This window comes from Notamacropus eugenii, chromosome 7, assembly GCF_028372415.1.
Source record: "Notamacropus eugenii isolate mMacEug1 chromosome 7, mMacEug1.pri_v2, whole genome shotgun sequence".
NCBI lineage: Eukaryota > Metazoa > Chordata > Mammalia > Diprotodontia > Macropodidae > Notamacropus > Notamacropus eugenii.
The window spans coordinates 56,517,939-56,544,581 of record NC_092878.1 but is presented as its reverse complement, the minus strand read 5'-3'; the positions used below and the strand labels follow the sequence as shown (position 1 = coordinate 56,544,581).

Here is a 26,643-nt window from a genome sequence, read left to right as displayed (position 1 = left end):
GGAATTAAGGACTTATAAAATTCCCAATGGACTCTTGAGGCAAAATGCCTTCCACATCCAGAGAAAGAACTATGGAATTTGATTGCAGAATGAAGCAGACCATTTTCTTTTGCATTTTGTTTTATTTTGTTTTATGATTTCTCCCATTCATTTTAATTCTTCTATGCCACATAACTAAGGTGAAAATGTATTTAATAGGAATGTATGTGTAGAACTTATATAAGATTGCATGCCATCTCAGGAAGGGAGTGGGGAGGGAGAGGGGAAGAAGAGAGAAGGAGGGGAAAAAATCTAAGATATATGGAAGTGATTGTAGAACACTGAAAACAAATAAAATAATTTAATTAAAAAAAGAATATCACTAATGAATACTCATATAAAATATCAAATAAAATACTGACAAACAGAATACTGCAATACAGTTTTAAAATTCATTACACTTCAAGCCAGACACAACTGAACAACAATAATTTTTGACTGACTGACCCAAATGAAATAGTCTCTGGCCTTGAAGAATTTACACTATATTGGAAAAAACATCACGGACCTAGAAAACTAAATATAAAGTTGCAAGGAACTGAAAAATGGGTCAAAATTAGGAAAAATAATTTAGTAAAATAGAGATGAAGAAAAAGCCATTGATTAAATAAACAAACACTTAAAAGCATAGGAATGGCAAGATTTTACTTAACATGTTTGAAAAAATCATTTATTAAAAATCAAAAGCAATGTTTGTTTTCCAACTAAAAATAGGATGTAAAGCCTTCTCTTACGATTGTTATTTAACATAGTTCTTGAAATGTTAGTTACAAAAATAAGACAAGAAAAGTAAATTAAAAGAATAAGCACTGGAAAAGAGAAGACTAAGACATTAGCTTGTGGATAACAGGCTGTTTTGTGTAGAAAACTCAAGGAAATCAAATTAATTAATTGAGAAAATGAGTAAAATAGTGCAATATAAAATCAACTCATAAAATTTATCAGCATTTTTATATATCATTAACAAAAGCTAGGAAAAAGACAGAAAGAGTAATACTATTTAAAATAGCAATATTTATTATGTGGGAATTAACTTACCGAAACACACATGTACTTACATAAATACAAAACAATTTTCACAGAAACAAAGGAAACCTAAATTACTGGGGAGGTATTTGCTGTTCATGGTTGTGTCATAGAAATATAATAAAAATGACAGTAATAATTTAATTTATAGATTTAAGACTTTTAGGAATCAAAATACCAATAGAATATTTTGTAAAATGAGATTTGAAAAAATCCCACCAAAATTCACATCAAAGAACAAAAGGTAAAGAAGATCTATCAATAATGGCAAGGTAAGAAGGAATGGAGACTTGCATCGCCAGAACTAAAATTAAACTCTAAAGTCCTAATTATCAAAATTATCTGATGCTGAATTTAAAACAACAACAAAACAAGCAGAAAAATAGCAGAATGGAACAGAGTACATAAAAAAGATTTAGGGCAAACATTTACGATAAACTCCAAAACATGAAAATCTTTGGTGAAAGAATTATTCCTTGTCTTATTTCATATGACACCATAAGTTCTAAATGCATCAATGATCTCAATATAAAGAACAGTAATAATAAGCACATGTACAGGGAGATCTTTAAGGTTACAAGACTCTTAACAGATATTCTCTCATTTGATCCTCACAACAACCTTGTGAAGGAAGTGTTATCATCCCCATTTTACAAATGAGGAAGCTGAGACAAAACATTGGTTAAGTGACTTGCCCAAGGTCACACGGCTTGAAAGTGTGGAGAGTCGATTTAAATTTTGGTCTCCCTGACTCCAGGCCTTGAACTCTATCCGCTGTGCCACCTAGCGGCCTCAATATAAGGTTACACCCTAAAACATCTAAAATGAAAATGCAATGTTCTAGCTTTCAAAACTGTGAATTATGAAGCTACTTCTTAATAAGGATAATTCTTAACTGGCTTTTACTTAAAGGAAATCAGGAGGCAAAATCAGATAAAACTGAATAGATCAAAAAAATGTTTTACATATTTAAAAGCAATGCTTTCAGAATAAGAATCAAAGGTAGAGACTGGGTAAAAATCTATACATCAAAAAAAAGGTTTCTGACAAAATTCTGACTAGAATCTTTAAGAAATTGGCAGAAATTTATAAAATAGCTATTCTCCAAAAGGATAAGAATGAATAGGCAGTTTTCAAAAGAAGAAACTAGACTATCAAGCTACTTTTTAAAAAGTGTTGAAAATCACTAATAATCATAGAAATGCAGAATAAAACATCTCCCAGATATCCCCTCATACCCACTAACTTGGCAAAGATAGTATGAAATGATTGATTCAATGGTTGAGAAAAAAAAATTACTTCCTAATAGGCTGCCTGTCGAGCTGTGATTTGTTTTGATCTTTTGAGGAACAAAACGAAACGATCATATAATGAAAATGTTCATGTCCTTTGATCCACTGCTTAAACCCAGAGAGGATTACTGATAAGAGAAAAAGTCTTGTCTACACAAAAATATTCCTAGTAGTACTATTTGTAATAGCAAAAAAATTGGAAACTGTTAAGTCCAATGATCGGAGAATAGTTAAATACATGAATGTGATGCAATCTTATTGTGCAACTCAAGTATTCATATGGATCTGTGATCTCTTTAATGTAGGTATTTTCTCCACCCAAAGACACCACAAACTATCCCAAGCCTACTCATTGCGACTCCAATCTGTCTCCCCTATTTTCACCATAGGGGGTTCCTTCAACATATTTGTGGGGAGGGCCACCTTCTTGATTGCTTTCTTTAAAAAAAGACTGAATTTCCCTATCTTATTCAGGCTGGAAGCGCAGGGTTACTCATTGTCCAATTCTACCATGTCAACACAGGCACTCTGGCCTGCTCTGTTTCTGACAGGGCATCTCCATCATTCTTTGGGCAACCTGGACACCCCCAGCTCCCAGAGGCACATCCTGTGAAGGATGTGATGAACTTAGTACACACACCAGACTAGCAAAGCCCACTGCAGCTCAAAATTACAGAACTCAGAAGATTCCCTAGCCTCAGCCTCTGGTGGTAGTTTGTTTTTTCTTTCATAAGGATCCTGTTGGATCATAGTGGCTATTCTTTGGAGATGAAAAATATGTAGAATTCAAAGAAATATGGTCAGACTTATGTGAAAGTGATAAAGAGAGAACAAAACAGAACTAAGAGAATAATATGTACACTGACTAAAAGGTAAATAAAAACATTAAACAGGAAAAAAAATTCATGTTGAATACACAGGATAATTTTGCTACTATCTTGTTAAAATTAATATGGCATTTGCTTTTGGGTAAATAAAAGAGGCATACAATTGATTACACATACAATCATTTACCGTCACAGTTATTTTCTGTTTGCAGTACTGTTTTTCTTGTTCATACATCTGAATGGTTTTGGAAATGGAATCAAAATATGTTCATTTTAAAAAGAGGTAATAGCTGATAATAAAAATTTTAAAGCAACATAAAAAGTAAACATTACAACATGAAAATCAAAATCAATTACCCAAGCCTTCCCTGGCAACCTAGCCCCCTTCTAATGTCTTGTAGCATGTGTTGCCTTATTTCATCCACTTGGCATTTAACATATAATATCCTACCCTGTTATTTCTTTTTGTTTATATTCACTTAAGAGGCCAACTAAATTATAAGGTCCTCGAAGACATAAATCATCTCACATCAGTGTTTCAATAAAAGGGAAGGACTATGTAACCATGAATCTGTTGTGTACTAGGAACTAACTAGAAAGTCAGGCTCATGATTACTGATAGCCTCTCAAGTGCTCTCTTACAATTAGTGTTGGAACACTCAGTGCTCTTAAAAGACCATCCTCCAGGAGAATTAATTCATTCAAATAACTGGCTTATGGATCACAAAGGGAAGAGAGTAGCAGGATTTAAATTTTCAACCAAGAATAAAACTAATCCTGCCACGTGATTCACAACAGGCTCCAGTATGCACCTATTTCCTACTCCGATATACTCTTAATTTAGACATAAAGATGAGTTTTAAGAATCGTTATGTATGCACACATACATAACAGCACATAGGATATTATTAAAGAATTATTCGTACCATTTCTCTGCCTCCCTAAGATCTTGATTTACAGTATTGGTGCTGTGGACTCTGCCATCAAACGTCCGGATCCTGGGATACTCTGTTCTTCCTGCATAGGCCTCTCTCATTTTCAGATTAAAAGCTGCTTGGGCCATCTGCCTGTAATCCTTCCTGCTAAGACTGATCTGCTGCTTCACTTCGTACAGAGCATCAAGAAAGAACCTCTCCACTTCCGTCCGCTCATCCAAGATGTTCTTGGCCAATCTCTTCACTCGATTCATCTCTCTGTCCTTCATCTGAAGGACCTGTTCCAGCTTGTTAATTTCCACCCGGCCTGCCTGATTCTCTAGAAGGGCTTGCTCCTGGATTTTTTTAATTTCGGCCTCAAACTCAGCAGTCATGTTACTCAGGGCTGTCTCTAGTTTTCCCACTTTCTTCTGAAGACACTGAATCTGGGCTCTATGCTGAGTTATTTGCATAATCTTTTCCCTAACCAACAGCTCATTGGTTTCCTGAAGCAGAATGAAAAATAGTTCAGAATTTTAATTTTCCTTGAATTAGTCCAAATCTCAAAAATGCTCTCATTAGTTACAATAAAAATACTTTCATTAGTTACCATCACTTCATGAGTTTGGGGCTTTGGAATTAAAATCTTTGTACTCTTAACTACTGGACACAATGGCAAATATCCCTATGCTCCACAAGCAACTGAAACTTTCCCTGTCCCCTTCAGTTCTTACGGTGAATTAAATAATGTCTATCGAGATATATTAAGTTCTTTACAACTCTAGAGCTGGCCTGACAGCACAGGAAAATACATTCATTTAAATAAATACTTGCTAAGTACCTACTAAATACTTGGCAAAAGTTGAAAAAGAAATTACTAGGAAGAGGTATTGTTATTTCCTTACATTCCATTTCAGAACATTAGTACCAGAAAAGACATTCAAAATTTTATAGACCAGTTGCTTTATTGTGCAAATGAGGAAAATAGGCCTAGGAAGATAAATATCCCAATTTACCCAACATCAGAAAACAAAGATTCTTCCCTCCCTTTCCTAATCTGGAATTCTTCCCCATTCTCTCTGCAACTTTGACCCATATTGTGAATACTTTATTATATGCAAGTATTTCTGCAATTCCATACAACCACAACTTTCCTATACTTTTAATAGTGTTGATCACCAGTTGTACTGTAAATTTTCACTTTACCACTAAGCTAGTTCATAACACCATGATCCCAATTAGAAAACTAAGACTTTTTTTTGTACAGATTATAAAAATTAAATATATACTTCAAGAAGAAACCAATAAGAGGGCTTCATTCTTTACAGGTGTATTAAGGAATTTCCAACACAAACCATTATCATTATTATTAAATTGCAATTGTTAAATATTTAATGAATCCTGATAGTATTCGAAGGCAAAGAACCACAAAGACCAAGTTCAAATGTGAAAAGTCACATTTCTCTTGGGTTTCTCTTTTCATTTCCACTATTGAAGTCCTACCTTTATTAACTATTTTCCTTGTACTCAATCTCTTCTCCCTTTAATCCATCTTGTCCAAGTCCAGAGTAATTTTTTATCATGCTTATGAAAATTCTAGAACCTATAACACTTTACAAGCTGCTAAGACTTCTTTAAGCTCCATAATGATGCCCAAAAGCTAAGCTCCATGTACTGTGTGAGGCTGAATGAATTCTCCATGGTGGTCCCTAACCAGGAAGGTGAAGTGCTCATGAGCCATCAGAAAGCTAGAAGACACTTTGGAAGGCCCCTCCCTATGTTGGCAACTTCTAGTCACATAACTTTCCCCCTGGAAATGCCTGTTACCTAGGAGCAGTCCTACAACAATAAACAGGGCACAAAGATATTAAAAATAGGAAAGGGGGAATGCATATAAATCAATCTTAATTTATGAGATTTGAATATCGTGTGCTATAGTGGAAAGGGCACTGGATTTGGTTTCAGAGGACCTAAGTTCACATTCCTGCTTTGTCAATCATTAGCTAACCACTCAAGGTTCCTAATCAGTAAAATGAAAGGATTGAACTAGAAAAGATCAGACCTTCTGGCCTCCTTCCAGTTCTAAATCTAGGATCCTATGATAGAATATTCAAAGTGTCATGAATGTAGACAAACATACTAACTTTTCAGGTCAGTTCAGGTTTTAGTTTTAACATGTTCAAGAGTCAAGAGGCTGGTATGACCTTATATTGCTATGTTCCCCAAAACCTTATAAGCCTCCTCAGTATTTCTGAAGCCGCTACCAATAGTGCTGCCCCAATATCAGGTTTTTAGGGTTCACTGGGACAAAGTGACAAGACCAGGAATTGGGACTGGCTAGCACAGTTAAGATTAGGCATCCCTGTATTCTGTGTTACCTGAATCCCTTCCAAACTTCCTAGTCTTATAATCCAGGCTTATCACTTGGCTTAACACCTTCTTCTAGAGAATTGAAATTTAATATTTCCGACTTGCTTTGTGCTTTTCCTAGCATAGAAAATTGCAGTTTGATGATTATTTTCTGATTATCATGAAGATGGAGCTGATAATCAAGATAATGTTATGGAATCCTTTTGTAACATTATAAACCTATTATTAATTTAAAGTTGAGATATAAATAGGAGCAAGAACCTTCTGTTGTTGGAGCAAAGTTTGATTCTCTTGCAACTTTTTTGTGTTTTTCTGTAGATCATTGGCTTCCTTCACATGGAAAGCAAGAGCCTTCTGAAGACGAACATTCTCCTTAAATACAGCTCTCCCAGCATTGTTCAACTGACTGTAACAGATCGACAGAGATGAGATCAAATCCATGACCACTCTGACATCACCATTTGGGGGCAACAGCTTAAGAAAATTTCCACAAAATTTCTGCACTAACATGTCACTGTGGAGTGGAGTTAGCCTCAAAGACACAAATACTATGCTAGGGGAGTATAAGTTCTGACTTTGTCTTTACTTGTATTTGTAGACCCAGCATAATTTTTCACAGTAAGGAGGATTTTGTTATCCTTTTAGAGTTTAGTTTCTCAGGAGCCATGGCCATGCCAATATCTAGTTTCCAGGTGTTCGATAATAACTCCCAGAATAGCCCCAAGGATTCTAGATAGTAATTCCTAGAACCATAATGATAGGCAGTCCTACTGAGACATGAGATATAGGGATGACATAAATAATATTTACCACACTTGCACAGAATGATGAGATTGCTAAAGTTAACCTGTGAGGCTAGTGTTGGCAAGATGCCTTCTTCGTCTGTTGTCCTATAAAGCAAGTGGGCACTGGTCAGTGAGTGGGGGAAATCACAAGAAACCCATAGGGGAATCTGCGTGTGCCTTGACCAGCCCTCATCAAAGCTTGAGGGGATATAGGGGAGTGCGCAAGCTGTGCTGAGACATAGGGGTAGCCCCTGCAAGAAGGGTGATTAGGGAATGCTGTAGGAGTTAGAATTCCCATTATCAGCAACCATTTGAGAAGACTAGACTAGAATAAAGTAATATTATTAACCCCTCTGAAGCTGTCTGACTGTCTGACCAGATCAAGAGTGAACAGTCCAAAAACTCCAGTGCCTCCTGTGTGTTACCTGTGAAACACCTGCTCATAGTAAGCACTTAATAAACTGCTGATTGAAGCTCCCCATGCTGAGCTGGAAAGGATGAGTAGAAGCCTGACACCTGTCCTCTGAGTACCAACCCAACAAGTCTGAAGAATCTTATCACTGGTAGACTGACTATAAGATGATTAGGCTTTAGGGGTGAGATGGGGTGGGGGGAGGGACACAAGAACAGAGGAAGACTATATAGAACACTGAATCAGAAATCAGTGGGCCTTAATTCTAACCCTGACTGCCACTTTCTAGTGGTGTCATCTTGGGTAAGTCACTCTGAGCCCCAATTTCCTCATCTATGAAATAACTAGGTTGGATTAGATGGTCTCTAAGATCCAGTCTAGCTCTAAATCTATGATCCTTAAACATGAAGGATTTCAATTTCTATTGGTAGTGGGAATACTGATGACATCATGAAATCTTTTGATATCTTTACATATAAGCCTAAGAAAAGCCATAAGCACACAAAGGGGTTGCCAAACCAGGCCAATGATTGCCTCACCTCTGACGCTGGGGAGGCCAAGGTGAGGAGCAGAATAAGAAGAATACCAAAACTTAATAGAATGTTTATGTCTTTAAAAATACTAAATAGTTGAAAACCTCAAACTCCTTACTAATTGACCTAGTCCTTAAATGACTGTCATAGGTAAAAATGGGAGAGAAATGTCAAAAGAAATTAACAGATAGAAAAATGCATGCAGAAAGTTAAGTATAAAGAATGAGAAAGTGAAAGACCTAGAAAAAGGATAAAACTAAAATAAGAGATATGAAGTAACTAGAAAAGAGAGAAAAAAATCAGCTGGACAAAAACAGTCTCTTACACAACGGCTTCCTGGTGGGCTCTCTCTGCCAGCATGACTACTTTCTTCTCAGCCTCTTTCTCAAGTCGGCACTAACAGAAAGAACAGGTTAATACTAAGCTAAAGGTAAAAATGCTAACATACATTAAAGTTGTAGGGAAAAAAATTTCAGAGTATAACAAAATTAGCAACTGAATTAATTTAGTCGTTCTGTGGGTTAGGAGAAAAAAAAAAGCGGTCATAGCCAGGTCAAGAGTATTCTTACCTAGATTAACTTCATAGCAGACGAGAAAGAAAAGGCAGGAAGACTTCTTTCAGGGTATCTATCCTTGACCAAATAATTTTCAAAAGAAAAATGCAGCGAAAGGAATAGAGAAAAGATATAGAGCAGTAGCTCTCTACAGGACACATCAACTCGACATACTTATTTACTAAATTCATATCATATTAGAAAACTGTTATTGAGACATAGCAAGCAGGCCATAAAATTTATACAGAAGTCTTAAAACTAAGTAGTTACCTGCCTACATACAGAGGAAACAGGAATTTGTTCTATTTTAATTTCTTAAATAGATGCTAATATTCTATACCTTTTCTTCAAAAAATCTGCCTTCCAACCTTCGAAGAGTCTCTTGATGTTTCTTCTCTGAATTTCTTAAACTATCCTTTAGCTATAATTGAACAAAATTAACAGTCAATTTTGAAAAAGAATTGGTTTTCTATATAGTATCAGTAAAATTCTTACTCCAGAAGTTAAAACATTCTCCAGAATTTCTTGATCCTCAATATGAAAGGGGAAAGATTCATTTATTTCCTTTTTCAACTTCTGGGATTTCATAAATCTCATTTTGGGATAAAAAAGATATAGAATATGCCCCTGAATATAGAATGTTAAATTATGTACATAATTTTAAAAATCAGATACTGCAACTGTGTTCAACCTAAGATTTCATTCAATGATGAATGAAATCAAAGAACCTTTGATTCCATTTTTCTCTAGGTTTCATTACATAGATTGGCTAGTGCTATTATATATTATTAGTTTTAGAGGGATTAAACGTAATGGTAATTTAGGAATGGTAAGGTTTTCAGATCATTCGTATGACTTGATATTATTATATTCATCTTTTTAAATAAATTGAATCATAGAATCTTACTTAGAATTTGAAAGGGACCTAAGAAATCACAGTCATACAAAGTTCAAATTAAAAGGGGACTCACAGTTTAAACTCAACTCATACTTAGCCAAGAATGCCATCTACAATATCCTGATCACTAAATGGTAGTCCAGTCTTATCTCCTTGAAGAAAGGCCATTCCACATTTGGATAGCTCTGATGGTTAGCATGTTATCCCTCACATCAAGTCTAAAACCACCTCTGCAAATGCCAAGCATTGCTCCTAGTGTTACCCTCTGAAGGTAAGTAAAATTTTTAAGTTTAATCCCTCATCGGTGTGAGTGATCTTCAACTAACTGGTAACTGATGCAGGAGTCATGTCTAAATCAGTTGTCTCTATAGAGTCCGACTTATTAGAACAAGGATCCAAATCACCATCAAAAGAAAATAATAAAAATTAGAAGGTCATATCATGCAAATGAGGCATTTCCAACATGACCTATTTTAAAATCTCTCAAGGCCAAATACCAAGGAAATGCATAAAATAATTTGGAGACATAAACTATTACCACTTCCTAGAGAAGTTTAATTCATGTAAATTAATCTCCAAAATAAGGAGATTCAAAAAACAATTAAAAACTACTTATCCAGCAATACTTGATCTCCTTGACAAAAGAGACATGGCAGCCAAGATAATATTGGTTTGGAACAAAAACTCACTTCTAAAATTTTAGGAAAAGGAGAACTGCTGGAAAATAACTACAGTATGTAAATGCAATTGTGTACAGTGTAAATTAATTAGTGTACAGGAAGAAATAACAAATTGAGAAAAACATACGATAATTTAATTTAATAATTTAATTCACAAAACCAAAAGAACAATAAATATGATTATGACAAAATAAATGAAAATATCCCCAAAAGGAAGTTCAACTCTAAATATGGGGTGGGGGGTTCCAGAAGAAGAAATAACATATCTCCTCTATCACAGTTGAGAAGCAAGAATTCTAGGATAAAATGTTATACAAATTATCTTACAAATTGCCTGTACTGATGTTTTGACTTGGTTTTGTCTTATACAATGAAGGGTTCAGTCTACAGGGCATGGGCATGAAATGGATGTGATTCAAAGACATAAATCAGCAAAATTAATTTTTGAAAAATTTTGTGGAGGAGGATAATAGGAAAACATAAACAGTATCTTATCTTAAAACAATAACAGAGAAAGTTCGCTGATAGAGTCAACTAAATAAAGTCATCTAGAAGATATTTAAAGATAAAATGAAAACAAAGAAAGATGAAAAATGAAAAGACCCAAAAAAGATATTCATAACAACCTTTTCCCACAACCAAATTACAGATTTTTTGTTTTTATATTACTTTCATTTCCCAGTGTAACCCTTGCTTCTCACCTTCCAAGAGATGCAATCCATATAAAAAAGAAAAAGTGAAAATAAGTCAGTTTATCTAACCTAATACATCGTCCAAATGTAGTATCACCTGTAGTATTTCACACCTACTGCCTCCTACTTCTATAAAGAAGGGATTGAGGGGAATTGTCATATCTCTTTCTCAGGAATCATAACTCCTTAAAGTTCAGGTTTGATTTTTTTATTATTTTAATTTCCACTGTTGTAGTCATTATGTATCTTCCTGGTTCTGCTTACTTCACTTTGGATCAATTCAGATATTTACTAGGGGTGTGACCCTGGGATACCTAATTGCTGTCTATCGATTTTCTCAATCATAAAATGGGGATAATAATAGCACCTGTCTCCCAGGACTGCTGTGAGGATCAAATGAAAAAATATTTACAAGGTGCTTAGTACCATGGCTGGCACATAGCAGGCACTTTTAATAAATACTTGTTTTCTTCCAGGTAGGTCTTCTCATGTTTCTTTACATTCTTCACAGTAGTAATTTTCTTTTTTACCAACAATAATATTCCATTATATTCAAATAACACAGCTTGTTATTCCATTCACCAACTAATAGGCATTAACCTTGTCTCCATTTTTTTTTTCTATTACAAAAAGTACTACTATAAATATTTTGGTCTATAAATATTTTATTTTTATCTTTTACATACCTGGTGTATATGACTCTCAGTGGAATCTCTGGGTCAAAAGGTATAGATATTTTAATCATTTTCTTCAAATACAAAGCATTGTTAGAACAAATTATAACTCCACGAACAGTGAGACTTTGATGAGCCTGCCTTTCTATAATCCCTCCAATATTGACTCTTCTATCTGTTGTCATCTTTGCTGATTTGGGGGGTGGTGTGACACAATAAAAAAATTTTTTTCAAGAGTAAAATGTACAGTGGGGAAGAGGGAGGAGGCAGGAAGGGAAAGCAGTTGAACTATATCAAATAAACAGAGAATCCAAGCTAAAGCAAGCACATTTTGGGGGCAATGAAGAAAGTAACTATCATGTTGTTTTAGGAGAAGATACCAAAGACTTGGGGAATAAAAAAGCTTGGGTCTTATTTGTATTAACCACCCCCTCAAAAAAAAGACAACTGAAAGCATAGCAATAGCTACTGATATGTCTCTACTTTCTTATCTCTACAATATTTTTATGAAAATGATCTGTCCATTCACCGAAAACATTCTTGATAAAGAGAAGAAAGGATTTCAGAAATAATATGCTATAAGCTATGACAATAAGTTGTATAATGCCACAGTCTTTGAAGAACAAAAGGTAAAGGGCAACAAAATGACAAAAGAATAGGCATCACAAGATTTCAAAACATTATCAACCAAGAATGATGTAAGAGAAGAGGCATAAAAAAATGTCATCAGAGGAATACACTAATGCTTTGAAGGTAGACCTATGAATAGGTCCAACCATCCTGGAAGCAATTTGGAGTCAAACAAAGATAGGAACTAACTTTGACTCTGAGATTCTACTGTTAGGCATATACCCCAAAGAGGTTAATGACAAAAAGAAAGGCCAAATACACCATCATATTTATAGAATATTATTTTGTAGTAGCAAAGATCCAGAAGTAAAATTATTGATTGGGTATATTATGGAACACAAACATAATGAAGCATTAAGATCATAGATTTAGAACTGCAAGATATCTTGTGGGTCATCTTTCTAACCCTCTTATTTTATAGGTAGATTTAAATAATTTCAATAGTCTGTCCCTTTGTCTCCCAATGGTGTTTACAATTTAGGTAGGAGGCAATACACATATTTTAAATACAGCATTAACAAATGTTGGCCTTCTCTTGACTCACTTCTTAAAGAGGCCTATTCACTGAATGGATATTACCTCACTCAAAGTGAGAACCTGAAAAGGTCTTAACCTAAAAGGGCCAGGGTCTCCCATTGTATCCTGGGCCATCTCCAGTTGTCCTGATAAATATTTGGCCACTGCACCCAGATGGCTCTGGTGGAGAAAGTGAGACCTTGCATAGCCCTCCCTCACTCAAATCAAAGTCAACTGCAAGTCATGCCATCATTTTCCTGATGTCATGGTCCTCTTTGAAAACAAAGGACAAACACAACACAGGTGAAGAAACCGAGCCTCAGAGAAATTAAATTACTTGCCCAGAGTCACACAGCTAGTAAAGTGACAGAAACAGGATTAGAGCCCCAGGTCTTTCTAGTTCAAAGTCCAGCAGTCTGTATACTATGCCACTTGCCTCTGCACTCTGCTATAATGATGAATAGAGAAGTCTCTGAAGATGTATATGAACTGATGCAAAGTGAAGTGCACCAAGAAAACAATATACACAATGACAACCATGCAAATAATAAGAACAGAAATAAGAGAACAATCCAAACTGATTCACTGTTCCTTTTAACAACCAAGTTTGCCCCAGAGAAGTCAGACCTTACCTCCCTTGATTCTTTGCAAAGGTGGCAGACCACGGGTGTGGGACACTCCATTTGAAGTCAAACTTTTTTCAAGATTCTGGTTAGTTTTGTTAAATAATTTTGTCTCTCTTTTATTCTTTGCTATAAGATATAGCTCTGGGGGAGACAGATATTAAGAAATATAGATGATATAAAAATAAAACATATCAGTAAAGATTTTTTTTTAAAAAAGAATGTTATCACAGAGCTGTATGGCCAGAAAAAGAGGTAGCCAGTTATGGAGGCAGACTGAGGGACAAACAGCTGATAGTCTGCATGCTCTATATGAAATGTACGAGGAAAGTAAGAGAAATTTTCTTATAACCTGGGTAGACTCCCTGGAGGAAATTTATGGGAAGACCATGCGACAAGAATTACATAAGGTAAGGGGGCATAGATGGACTCCAATCTGAAATATCGGGAGCACCCACATTGATAAGCTCACAAATCCATTGACATATACAGCAGAAGCAAGAGAAGGGAACAGAAAATAAATACAAAAATGCAGCATGGTTCCATAAAAAAGGCAGGACACAGTCTCAGTGTGTTAGTTTTGCTGAACTGTTTCATTTTTCTTTTTCTTTGTTAATCTTCATTGCAAAAAGGAAGGCTCAATAGTAGGAGAAAAGTTATGGGCCACAGTCAGAAAAAAAACGTGATATAAAAACAAAAGGCAAAACATTGTCAGAAATACTAAAACTTGTAAAGCTGGTAGGGAAAGTTAACGATAACAAAAGATGGGAGGGGGTGGGGTTGTAAGCTGTATTGGGGGAAATTGCTACATGGATGAAACAATGACGGCTAATAAAGGCAGAGATGCTCAAATGTAATTCAACCTCTGTTTTCTCTTCCAAGAAGAAAAACTTTTGGATAGCAAGAACTAAGATGGCCAAAAGAGGGCAAATACTCAAGATAAGAGACACCTAGCTGCCCTTGATGAATTCGAGTCACTTGGTCCAGATGAACTCAAGCCTTGGACGTTAAAATGACTGGTAGATTTAACTGCTGAGCCACAGTCATTGATCTTTGAGAAAACTGCAAGATACCACATCACTGGAGGACAACTATCGTCTAGATTTTCAAAAGAGAAAAGAGGAAAGAGAACAGAGAACAGACTGGGCTGGTGAGTTTGGCTTCAATTCCCAGAACAATTCAAGCACCTTTTTAAAAAAAAAAAAAAGACTTGATCAGTTTTAATTATGTCTCTAGTTAGACACTATATTCTTCCTTCACAGTGCTTCATAAAAACTGACTTATATATGCTTTAAGCTTCATTGATGCTTTTTATAATTGTATATTAGCATGAGATTTATAAATGCATGAGATACAGAAAAAAAAGGTTTGGACTTGAAATCAGAATGTCACTTACCCTTGCTGAACCTCAGGTCTTATAAAATCTTTAAAATGAGGGAGTTGAACTAGATGGTTTCTACAAGTTCTTAAATCTATTCCCCTATTAACATATCCCTCTCTACTGGTTTGCAAACCCTTATAATAGGAGGCAAGCAGTTAAGCAAGACCAATGGACATATCAACTACATGTGACAACATCTTCAACATTCCAAACCAAGTAGCGTATCTTATCTTCAACAACAGGAACTACATTTCATTATCTCTGAGACCAAAATTTGAACCTTGAAGGCTATGGCATCAGAAGGAAAGCTCTGGCAAGGCTCTACTGAGCCCTTTGGGATAGGAAAGGATTAGGCCCAATGATTTACTGGGTCTCTTATAACCTGCCTAGCTTTTTAGAGAGGTTCATCATCAGGTAATCAGTATTTCTGATCACAGCTTTTCATGAAACTAATGCACAAAAGGAATGTATATACTGTATCAGTATAGGGAGGTACCCATATAAAATAGATAATGGATCTTATGAAGTGCTAAAGTAAGAGAGATTTTGTGTGCTGTGTATTATGTATGTGCATGCAGGTATATACATATACATATATAATCTCTAATTTCTTTGGTATGGGAACTCCTTCCACCTTTGCTGATTGTAACCAATAATTAAAGAATTACCTAAAGCTCAGGGGGTTTAGATGAGGCTCAGGGTCACAATAGTGCAATCAGAGGTAGGGTTTAAACTCTGTTCAGCAAATTATCTTGATTCTGTGAAACAAGGTATAGGATGGGTGAGGGAGGATGGTGATGTATAATAGGACTGTAATGCTAAACAGATAAGAATAGTATAGTTTACCCTCCTTATGGAAGTCATTTTTTTAAAAAACACATTTGTGATGATCTGAGTAACAGAAAGACACCAATATGTGGCAAGGCATATGACAATATGCTTCCTCTTCAAAGACGATCCCCTGCATTGTTATGCTCCACCAGTATATCAGATAAATTCTAAGGTGGTGATATTTATGTCACTCCAGACACTATTCTAAGTAATACTGTATTGTCTACAGGAATCTGACCAGTTTTGGGGACAGCAAACATGACTGTGAATAGTTTCATATATTCATTTCATATATTCATTCTATATGGTATGTGTTGGCACATGTGAGATACACGAGGAAAAGACATTCTGCCTTAGAGGTACAAACCATCTAACTAGAGAGATAAGATGTAAAATAACAACAAAAAGAGGAGACAAGTAAATGTTAAATCACTGCACTTATACCATCCACATCAGAAAGCTACCAGGGAGACAAATCAACAAATCAAGAAACATTTATTAACCCATAGTTACCTAGTGCCCGGTACTATGATAGGCTCCACAGATACAAAGACAGAAATAAAATAATCCCTTATGTACAGGAAGTTGCTATTCTACAGTAGGGAGAGGGAGAGATACAATATATTCATATATAAGTAAATGCAAATATATGTAAAAATACAAATTATTGAGGTTTTAACAAGTAGGGGAATCAGAAAAGAATCCTTGAAGAAAGTGACATGAGCTCAGCCTTGCAAGAAGCTAGGGGTTCCAACAAATAGGAGTGAGGTAGCAGGAGCATTTCAGGCATGGGTGATAGCCAGGATAGAGAATATGGAATGCAACATGCACAAAGCAAACGAAAGTCTCTCTGGATGGAGCCTAGTAAGTATGAAAGGGAATGAGGTATAATCTGCTGGGAAATATATCCTGGGGACAGACTGGGAAGGGACCTAAATGCTTAAGAGTCCAATGTTCAAATTTCGACTTTAGTAATATCATTCTGACAAGTGTATGGAAGACTGAGTAGACAAAAGAGGCTGGATGCAGAGACCAATTAGAAAACTATCTTAATACTTGAGATGAGGTGATGAGGTCTTGAAGAACTAGGGTAGTTGTGATTTAAGCAGACAAAAAGGGGATGCATACAAAAAATGTTGTGGAGATAGGATCAATTTGGCAACTGACTAGATGTGAGGCATGAGGTAAGAGGGGAGAATGACTCAGGCTGTGAATCTGGGTGACTGGAAGAATGATGACACCCTCAACTGAAATGGAAAGTAACGGGGGGAGGTTAGGAAGCAAATGGTTTTGAAAGCTGCTTACTGAAATACCAGTTTTTCCAACATCAGTCATTCATTATGCTGGAAAAGTACCTATAGTCAACTAGATCTGCTTTTCATTTCTTGATAACAATTTGAAAAACTTGGCTCATACCTAAAGCCTCTACTTCTAATCCAGAAGTAGCAGCCACATCCTAAAGAACTCTGTGATAGCCTTTTAGCTTCTGCCATCCTTCTCATTGTGTTCCACAGAGTTCCTTTGAAAAACCTGTGTTTTTGTTTCAGCTCTTCTATTTTTGGGAACAAAGTCATTGTGCAATTGTTCCTACCCCGATGGTATTTCTCTAACTGTTGCCTCTCTTCTTAGAGCTGTCAATGACTTCAGGGATACCTTCAAGCTCATGGTCACAGAGGGTTAGAGTTTGGTACACAGATTGGAATAATGGGTCACAGGGGTTGATACAGGAGGCTATGTGGTTGCACTGTCTCAACATTTCATCCTCAAAGACTTGTAAATACACTGTAAAAAGGCAGTGACCAATTGATAGAAATCTGAGAGTGTCAGATGCAAGTTGCAGCCTAAGTTATTGCTGCTTTTGCTGGCCATTTCCCCAGAATAACCAGAACACTCTTCCTCAAGCTCTGTGAGCATTGCAGTGAGTTTATTCAATTTCTTTGAAAGCTTTTCCAGCATACACTCCCTAGACTTTAGAGGCAGACTGACTGATCTGTGAATGTTTTCCTCTGCCCCAAGAACAGGCTCTATGTCTGGGGGCACAGGGCTTAACTCAAGTTGTAGGATCTCCTGAAGATGTGAACTGGAGAACTTCCCCAACAACATCTCATTCTTCTTTACACAGTCATGGAAATTCTCCCTCATACTGAAGAAATTATTGTCTGTATGAGGTAAACTTCTAATGAGATTCATTAACTGATCAAAGACATAGAATTGCTTCTTTACATTGGTACAGCCTTTCATGAGATTCTGGTCTTCTGACCCACACAACATCAGTTCATGACCTAGGTTTCCTCTCAGTTTTTCTTTAGGTCAGCATTCCTGTAAAGTGGTGAATGAGTCCTTAAAGGAAGGATATAATTGTGTGAACATTCATTTCTCAATATTCAACAGTAAGTTGAGGGGATACACAGGAGCTGCTTGATTGTCTTTGGTCCAGTAATATAAAGGCCCTCAAGGAAGGGGCAGTTTATGTTCTTAAGTCTCTCAAACATAGCCATAGCCTCCTGGGTAAGGTAGTAATCCTCATCTTCCTCCTTCTCTTCATACTCCTTCTTCCTTATCTTTCTCTTCTACTTCCTCTTCCCCTCCCTCTTCTTCCTGTCTCCTCTCTAGCACCATTATCACAGCAGCAGTCAACCAGAAAGCATTTGGCCATATTTCCAGCCTAGAATGTATTATTAAAGGGATAGTTAGTGAACATATTGAAAAAGAACAGTGATCACAAAGAACCAACATAACTTCATCAAGGATGGAATATGCCAGACTAATCTTAATTTATTTTTTCTCATGGAGTTTCTAAGCTAAATAGATGAGGAAAATTCTATAAATATAGTTTTTTTAGATTTCAGTATTTTGATAAAGTCTCTCTTACTATTATTCTTGTAGGCAAAATAGAGAGATAGGACCTGGATGATACTGCAATTAGGGAGATTTAGAACTAGTCGAATAGCCCAAATCCAAGAATAGTAATTAAATGTTTATTATTAACAAAAAATAAATTTAATGTTAACTTGGAAGGATGTCTCCAATGAAGGTCCTAGAGAATCTATTCTTGACCCTGAGTAGTCTAACATTTTTGACAATAACTCAGATAAAGGAATAGAAGGCAAGCTTATCAAATCTGCAGATGACTCAAAGCTACAAGGTAAAGCTAATAGTGGGTGATGGTAGAACATTGGATCAAACTGAGTAAAATGAAATTTAATGAGAATAAATATGTGTTACACTTAGGTTTAAAAAAACACAATTTCACAAGTATAAGATTAAGGATGCATGTCTAGACAGTAGTACATCTAAAAAATAAATAGTGGACAGCAAGGGTAGAAAAAAATCAATTTTATGATATGAAAGCCAAGAAAGCATACAGTCTTAAATTATATTAAACTGAACAATATTACAAAAACTGAAATTGACTCTATCTTAGCAGAAAGAAAATGTTTCAGATGTGACAATCAATCCAAATCATCCATCTGTATGCAGTCCAGAGGTTAGTTAAAGCAAAGTTCAAAATAAATACTAAATTAGAAGGATAAATATGAGAAAGCAATGGATGCCATTACAAGAGTTCCAATCAGATCTAGTCAAAAAAGCTGTTGATCAAAAAAGGAAGGGGAATGGCTAAAAGACATTGACTCTGATTATTATTACCTAGAAAAGTTCATGGGAGCTTGCATTATTGATCTATAGCTGGAAAACAAACTGAGACCCAGGGAAACAAACTTGCACAAAGTTACACAAAGAATCAAAACTGGAATTAGAACCAAGTCCTTTGAGTCTAAATCTAGGGTTCCTCTTACTATACCATTCTGACTCTCCTCTACCTCTAAGGGCAGGGGTAAAGAAAGGTTAAGACAGGCAAATTTTGAAGTCTCTAAAACTTGATTAAAAAACCAAAACAAAACAATATGACTTCCATGCATGTGAAGGCCCAGCTCAGATTACACTGCATTAATTTGCAGTAGTCCCAATTAACAGTACTTTGTGATTTGCTGTATGATCTAGAGTTGAAAGAGACCTCACAGGGTATCTAGTCCAACCTCCACGTTTTATGTGGGAAAACTTACGCTCAGGTTAAGCAAGAGGTCCTTTGACTTCAGAGCTAATATTCTTTGCACTTTACCACACCACCTTCAATGCGGAGCAGGTGACACAAAAAGGAAGCCAAAAGAGTACAGAAATGACTTCATCCAGTAAACACTTATTTCCTTACCAGGTTGAAAGACATGGAAGCATAGCCCTATCCTTGCAGACTTATTTGTGAAGCTTTATGGGAAAAGAGGAGAGAAGAAAATGAGCAACACTTCAAAATGTCAATGAATACATGATCTGGATGACACAGATATTCCCTCCATTATTATCTATCATAACCAGAAAGAGTTAAGTTCAAATCTGATCTCAAATCTGTGTGATCCTAGGCAAGTCACTCAACCTCTGCTTCAGTTTCTTCATCAACAAAATGGGAATAATAATAAAAGCACCTACCTTCCAGAGTCATGGCAAGGATAAGATGAGATTTTGAAACATCTGTAAAGCACTTTTAAAACTTTATAAAGTACCATAAAAATGTCAGCTATTTTGATGATGATGATGATGACTGTTGTTGTTCAAGTTCTCCTACAGATCATCCTTTAAGGCCACTGACATTTCTTGGCTCCCAGTGTAGCATTGTTGCTATCCATCTGTTAATCCTTGCTACATGATCAATCTATCTCCTTTTCCAATAATACAGGTCCTCAATATGTCAGCATTTGTCTCACAAAGTAGTAACAAACAATGGAAAGGAAAATGAGTCTACAGAAAGCCTAGTATAAGATCCACTTAGGTAATCTCAAAAGCATTTCTAGATAAAACTGAAAGAAGACAACTAGATTGAAAATGTAACAGATTTACCAGTTTTTCTAAAGTAATCTGTTCTCATCATCTATGAGAATGGAACAATCACACTTAAACTCGTATCTTAGTACTAGATATGTCATATTAAGAAGGGGAAATTGCACTTAATAAAATCAAGTTGGAAAGGATGGTTGGATTAAACCACCTAAACACAGAAGAGAACTTTGCTGAAGTTGTCACAATTTTGAAAGCACCTAATGCATCTAGTCACAATTTTGAAAGCACCTAATGCATCTATTTTCTTTACCTTTTTTTATATTTCAAATTCATTTATTTACTTTTATCATTCTTTTTAAAAATTTGAGTTTCAAATTCTCTCTCTCCCTTCAACCCCTCACTCACCGAGAAGGCAAGCTATATGAATCATGCAAAACATATGAAATCATGCAAAACATATTTCCATATCAGCCATATTGCCCAAAAAAGGCAAGAAAAATGAACAAAGTGAAAAAATTATGCTTCAGTCTGCACTTGAGAGTTCTCTGGAGGTAAATAATACTTTTCATCATGAGTCCTTTGGAATTGTCACCTCGATCAGAGTCTTTCACAGTTCATCATCATTACAATATTGCTGTGTTGTTGTTCAGCAGTTTTTCAGTCATGTCCAACTCTTCATGACCCCATTTGGGGTTTTCTTAGTGAAGATACTGGAGTGATTTGGTATTTCCTTCTCTAGCTCATGTTACAGATGAGGAAACCAAGGCAAATAAGGGTTAAGTAACTTGCCCAGGGTGTCTGAGGCCGGATTTGAATTCAGGAAGATGAGTCTTCATTACTCCAGGGTGTCTGAGGCCGGATTTGAATTCAGGAAGATGAGTACTTCATTACTTCATTACTTCATTACTCATTCACTATTTCATTACTTCATTACTTCATTACTCTATCCACTATACCACCTAGCTGCCCCTATAATATTGCTGTTCCTGTGTACAATGTTCTTCTGCTTCTGCTCACTTAACTTTGTATTAATTCACATAAGTTTTACCAGGTTTTTCCAAAATTAATCGATCTATTTGTACGATATCTCCAAAAAGGGAAATATTAAACTATTAGAAAAAAATCAAATTTTATTTTCTCCAAAAAAGGCAGTTGACAGGACACTAGCTATTATTACCAACTAATATTAAGTTTCTTTCCTGTCTTTAAATTCTTTATGAGAGACTTCATGTATTGAAGCTGGCCTCGATGACACGAAAGGAAAACAGGAAGACTTTTATAAATGATTTTCTATAACAGATCACCATCTTAACAGCAACACAATTGACTAAAAATATAGAAAATACAAAATCCTTGTTTATTGTTTATAATGAAAAAATATTTGATTCAGTAAAGAAAAATGAATCCTTACAGATTCCTCCTCCTTCACACACCTTCCATCACGTTCTAAGATCACACACAATTCCTTGATATTATTATATTACATTATATTATTATTATTCAGTGATCCTCTAAATTTCTAATACTGAGTCAAGCATTAAACAGAGATAAGACATATACTCATTAATAATGCTGACTACTGTCATGAAGAATGAGTTGCATAGAGTTCAAATTGGAAAAAGGATTGTGAAATTTTCCATATTTTCAGAGGACCCGGTACTTAAAGCATCAAATCTCATAATATTACAGGGCGTCCTTAGTGAGACCAAGGCCAATCAAACAGATCAACCTAACAAATTATGAAGTAAAAACCAAACGGATTAAAAAAAAAAACTTTTATCCAACCTATGACATGAAGTCATATGGCCATTACTAGGTAAAAAGGTATTTTTATCAATGCACTGACCAATCATGACTTCAGAAGACTAATAATGGGGTATGCTCCCTGTCTCTTGTCAGACAGCTAATTAACTAGATGCAGAATAAGCAAACATTACAGACATAGACAGACACTGTATTTTCTTTGTTTGTGATCAGTGGTTACAGGATAACGATTTGATGGGTAGAGATAGGAATAAAAAAAGAATATCAATGTAATGTTTTTATACGTAAGTAAACAAAAAGAATTTCAGAAAGGGACATAGGGAAAAACCAGGACTATTTTGTTACCTTTGTGTTAAATTTAACACAAACTTGTAAAAAATAGTATGTAACAAAATAGTCAAAGATAGGAACAGGCAATTTTTCAGAAGAACAAATCAAAGCTATCAATAGTCATATGGCCAATTAGGATTGAATTTTTGTTTGTGGTATGAGTGGGGAGAAGGGGGCAGATACAAAAGATGGTGTGAAGGAAAAATTAATAACTCTTACCAACAGAGCTTTTGAAGGGGAAAGTCATCTATTCAAGCCTCTTTATTTTAGAGATGAAAAAACCTGAGGCTTAGAGCCTTACTTACCCACAGGTACACCAATAACATGGGGCAGGGGTGGGGGACCTGAGGCCTCAAGGCCACATGTGGCCCTCTAGGTCCTCAAGTGTGGCCCTTTGATTGAATACAAATTTCACAGAACAAATCCCCTTAATAAAAGGATTTGTTCTGTAAAACCTGGACTCAATCAAAAGCCTGCAACCAACAAGCTAGAATCATGTAACTCTCAATGCCACAGGTTCCCCACCCTTGCGATGAGGGATCAAACCCAGGTCATCTGTCCCTAAATGTGTATTCTTTCCATTGTACCATACTGCCTACTGACATGGGGAATGAAAAGAGAGTGAAAAGTCAAGAATGAGTCTAAGGTTGTGAATCTAGGTGCCTGGAAGAATGGTGGTTACCCCTGACAAAGTTAGAGAGGTTAGGAAAGAGATGAATTTTGGGAGACAGAACGGTAAGTTTTATTTTGGATCCGTTGTTTGATATGTCTATGGATTGTGCAACTGAAAATGTCTAATAAATAGTTATCAATATCGAACTGGAGCTCAGAAGAGGGAAAGGAGCTAGATACATACATTTTATAGATAGCTGCATAGAGATGACTATTAAGCCCAAGACAACTGATGAAATTACCAGAAAAAAAGTATAAAAAGTTCTAGATTTAACTTTCTATGAGCTAACTGTGTACTATAACAATCAAAAGAGCTTGTATTAAGTGAGAGATCTTAACTTACAATAAGAAAAGCAGTGTCTAGGTTTCAAGGTAATCCTGCTCTGTTCATACCACATATAGAGTTCTGGTCACTGCGTTTTAGGAGAGACACTAGAGAAAAACTGAAGAGCCAAAGACTAAGAAAAAACTAATCCTCCCTCCTTTTACCCCCTACTTACCTAGCTTTAATCACTTAATGAGGCTTGCCTTACTCAAACTGAGACCTGCTAAAGGCCAAGATCTCCCACTGGAACCAGGGCCATCTCCAGTCATCCTGACCTACATCTTGCCACAGAACCCAAATGGCATGGTCCTCTTCAAGAATAAAGGATAAACAATGAGCAGCACAACAATTTAAAAGTCCTTGGTTTCCAAGTCCAAAATCTTTCTGGAAGAACTCTATTCTCACCTAAACAGAATTAAGGTGGTGGTTGCATTTGGCAAGAGACCCTAGCCGTGATTATTTCATTTAAGAGCAGTAACCTCTTTCTACTAGATTAGGGTAATAATCAGATTAAGAGGGGGAAAAGAAGTCTTTGATTGCTAATTCAATTAACAGAAGTATCTTTGAACTGACAGAAAGAAGAATCCTTGGAGGGAGTGGTTAAAGAGGGACTGAACAGTTTTAGGAAAATTATTTTCATCCCTTTTCATCTCTCCTCATATTTCCTATGGTTTTTTCTCTGCCCCCTTGGCTCTATCACATCCTCTCAGTTGAGAACCTTGCTTCATATTTTACAGAAAAAAATTGGCTATTTGCTGTGAGCTCCTTCTCCTCCCCTCTTTCCCATCTCCCATCACACATGCTTTCTGCCACTCTTTCACTCCTGTCTCACATGATGAGGAGGTCTTACTCTACCAAGATTAGCCCATCAACTTGCTCAAACTATCCCATTCTATCTCATCTCCTCCAACAGACTGCCCCTTATCATTCCCACTCTGCCCCTTATTTTCAAATTCTGTCTACGGCTCATTCCCTATTAACTACAAAAACACCCATTTTTCCCCGTTGAGACTCACATGAAAAAACTCACAATTGATCCTTCAACGTCTGTTAGCAATCATCTTATATCTCTTCTGCCCTTTGTGGCTAAACTCTTCAAAAAAGGCTGTCTATAATCAGTGCCTCCACTTAACTCTTCTCTGACTCTCTTCTTAACTTCCTTACACTGTCTTCAGAAATTTACATTGCATTGAAACTTCTCTCTTGCCAAATCCAGTGGCCTTTTCTTAATATTCATTCTTCTTGACCTCTCAGCAGCCTTTGACACTAATTATCTTCTCCTTGACACTCTTCTGTCTCTAGGTTTTCAGGGCACCATTTTCTCCTGGTTCTCCTCCTCCCTATTTGACCACTCCTTCCAGACTCCTTTGTTAGACCATAGATGTCCCTACAGGGTTCTGTCCTAGGCCCTCTGCTCTTCTCTCCTCTAAATTACTTCATTTGGTTATCTAATCAGTTTCCATGGATTTAATTACTATCTCTATGCTAATAATTATCAAATCTACCTATCCTGCACTGACCTGTTTTGTAATGCTGTCTTCTAACTCTCCAACTAACTTTCAGATATCTCATACTGGACATCCAATAGACATCTTAAACTTAATATGTCCAAAACTGAACTTGTTATCTTTTCTCCTAAACCCTGCTCCTCCTTCTATTTTTCCTAATACTGTAGAGGGCAATACCAGTCTCCCAGACTCTCAGGCTCCAAATCTAGGAGTCATCTTGTATTCCTCACTATGTCTCACCTCCCATATCCACTATCTTCACAAGGCCTGCCAATTTCACCTCTGCAACATCTCTCAAATATGCACCCTCTTTTACTCTGACACTGACATAACTCTGGTGTAAACTTTCATCATCCCATGCCTAGACTAATGTTTTAACAGCCTGCTGGTTGTTCTGCCTACCTCAAGTTTCTTCCCATTCCAATCCATCCTCCATTCAGCCACTAAAGTGATTTTCCTGGAATGAATAAACCTCAAAAAAGGAGAGGCTATTGAGTGATGGTGGTAGAGGAAGGTCAAGAGGTAGTAATGGGTTCATTGAATGAACAGTTTCATTCATTCCAAATTTACCACTCTATCAATTACCTAACTAACATGACACTCTCCTTCCTTCCTCAATGAATCTAGCATCTGACTCACTATCTTTTTCCCCACCCCAACTCCTGCCCTCATACTAAGAGACTTTAACACATAGGTTACTATGTCCTTATAAACCCTATCTTCCTAGTTCATCAGTCTACTCAGATTTCATGACATACATGTCCATTCTACCCCAGTTACACACAAAGATGGAGAGTCCTTTGAATATGACATCACTCACAAGTGTTCAGCTTCCATGTTCATGAACTCCCATTATTTGACCATAATATCTTTTTGTTACAATATTCCTTTTGTTTTACAATGCCTAACCCTCTTCTTCATACTTACCATAACCTCCTATCCCTCCACCCTTTCGTTCTCTCCCAGGCTATCACCCCTGTACTGCTACACTCTCCTACTTCCTTAACTTAATGCTTTGGTGAACCAATTCCACTCTACACTCAGTCTCTTGCCACTCCTACCTTGCCAGCTCCAACCCTGAATCACTCCCACCACCCACTGCCTGGATTACTGCCTTCTGGTAGTTTTCCCAGTGTCAAATCTCTCCCCATTCCAGTCCATCTTTCATTCAGCTATCAGAGTGACCTTCTAAAACCCACATTTCACCTTTCTACCCTGTAGATTCAATTGGTTCCCTATTATCTCCAGGTTCAAATAAAAAAAATTCTCAGCTTGACATTAGAAGCTCTTAATACCTTCCTATTTGCATAGAAAAAAACTCCTAGAAGGAATCAGGCTTAGACCAAAACCATATTCTATAATGCAGTCTAAATGGATACGCAACCTTATAGTATGAAAAAATTAGAAGAGAAACATCACAGCTCTCCCACAGCTACGGGTAGGGACAAAGATTCTTTTTAAATTTTATTTTTAAATTATTTTGAACTTAAATACATAAAGACAAAAAAGAACATTTCCATGTATATAGCACAATATG

The 26,643-nt window shown here is 36.2% G+C and overlaps 1 protein-coding gene across 5 annotated transcripts in view; it reads right to left on the bottom strand.

Annotated features, from left to right (window-relative positions):
* Window positions 1–26,643, bottom strand: part of BBOF1 (basal body orientation factor 1) — a 97,311-nt gene that overhangs the window by 17,715 nt on the left and 52,953 nt on the right. For 4 of the 5 annotated variants that reach the window (XM_072624883.1, XM_072624881.1, XM_072624880.1 and 1 more), the window contains 4 exons: window positions 9,093–9,173; window positions 8,524–8,594; window positions 6,730–6,874; window positions 4,111–4,604 (listed from right to left, as the gene is read on the bottom strand). In XM_072624883.1, the coding sequence (XP_072480984.1) occupies window positions 4,111–4,604; window positions 6,730–6,874; window positions 8,524–8,594; window positions 9,093–9,173 (791 nt within the window). The remainder of the gene's footprint in view (window positions 1–4,110; window positions 4,605–6,729; window positions 6,875–8,523; window positions 8,595–9,092; window positions 9,174–26,643) is intronic. The other variant, XM_072624885.1, reaches the window with a different exon arrangement.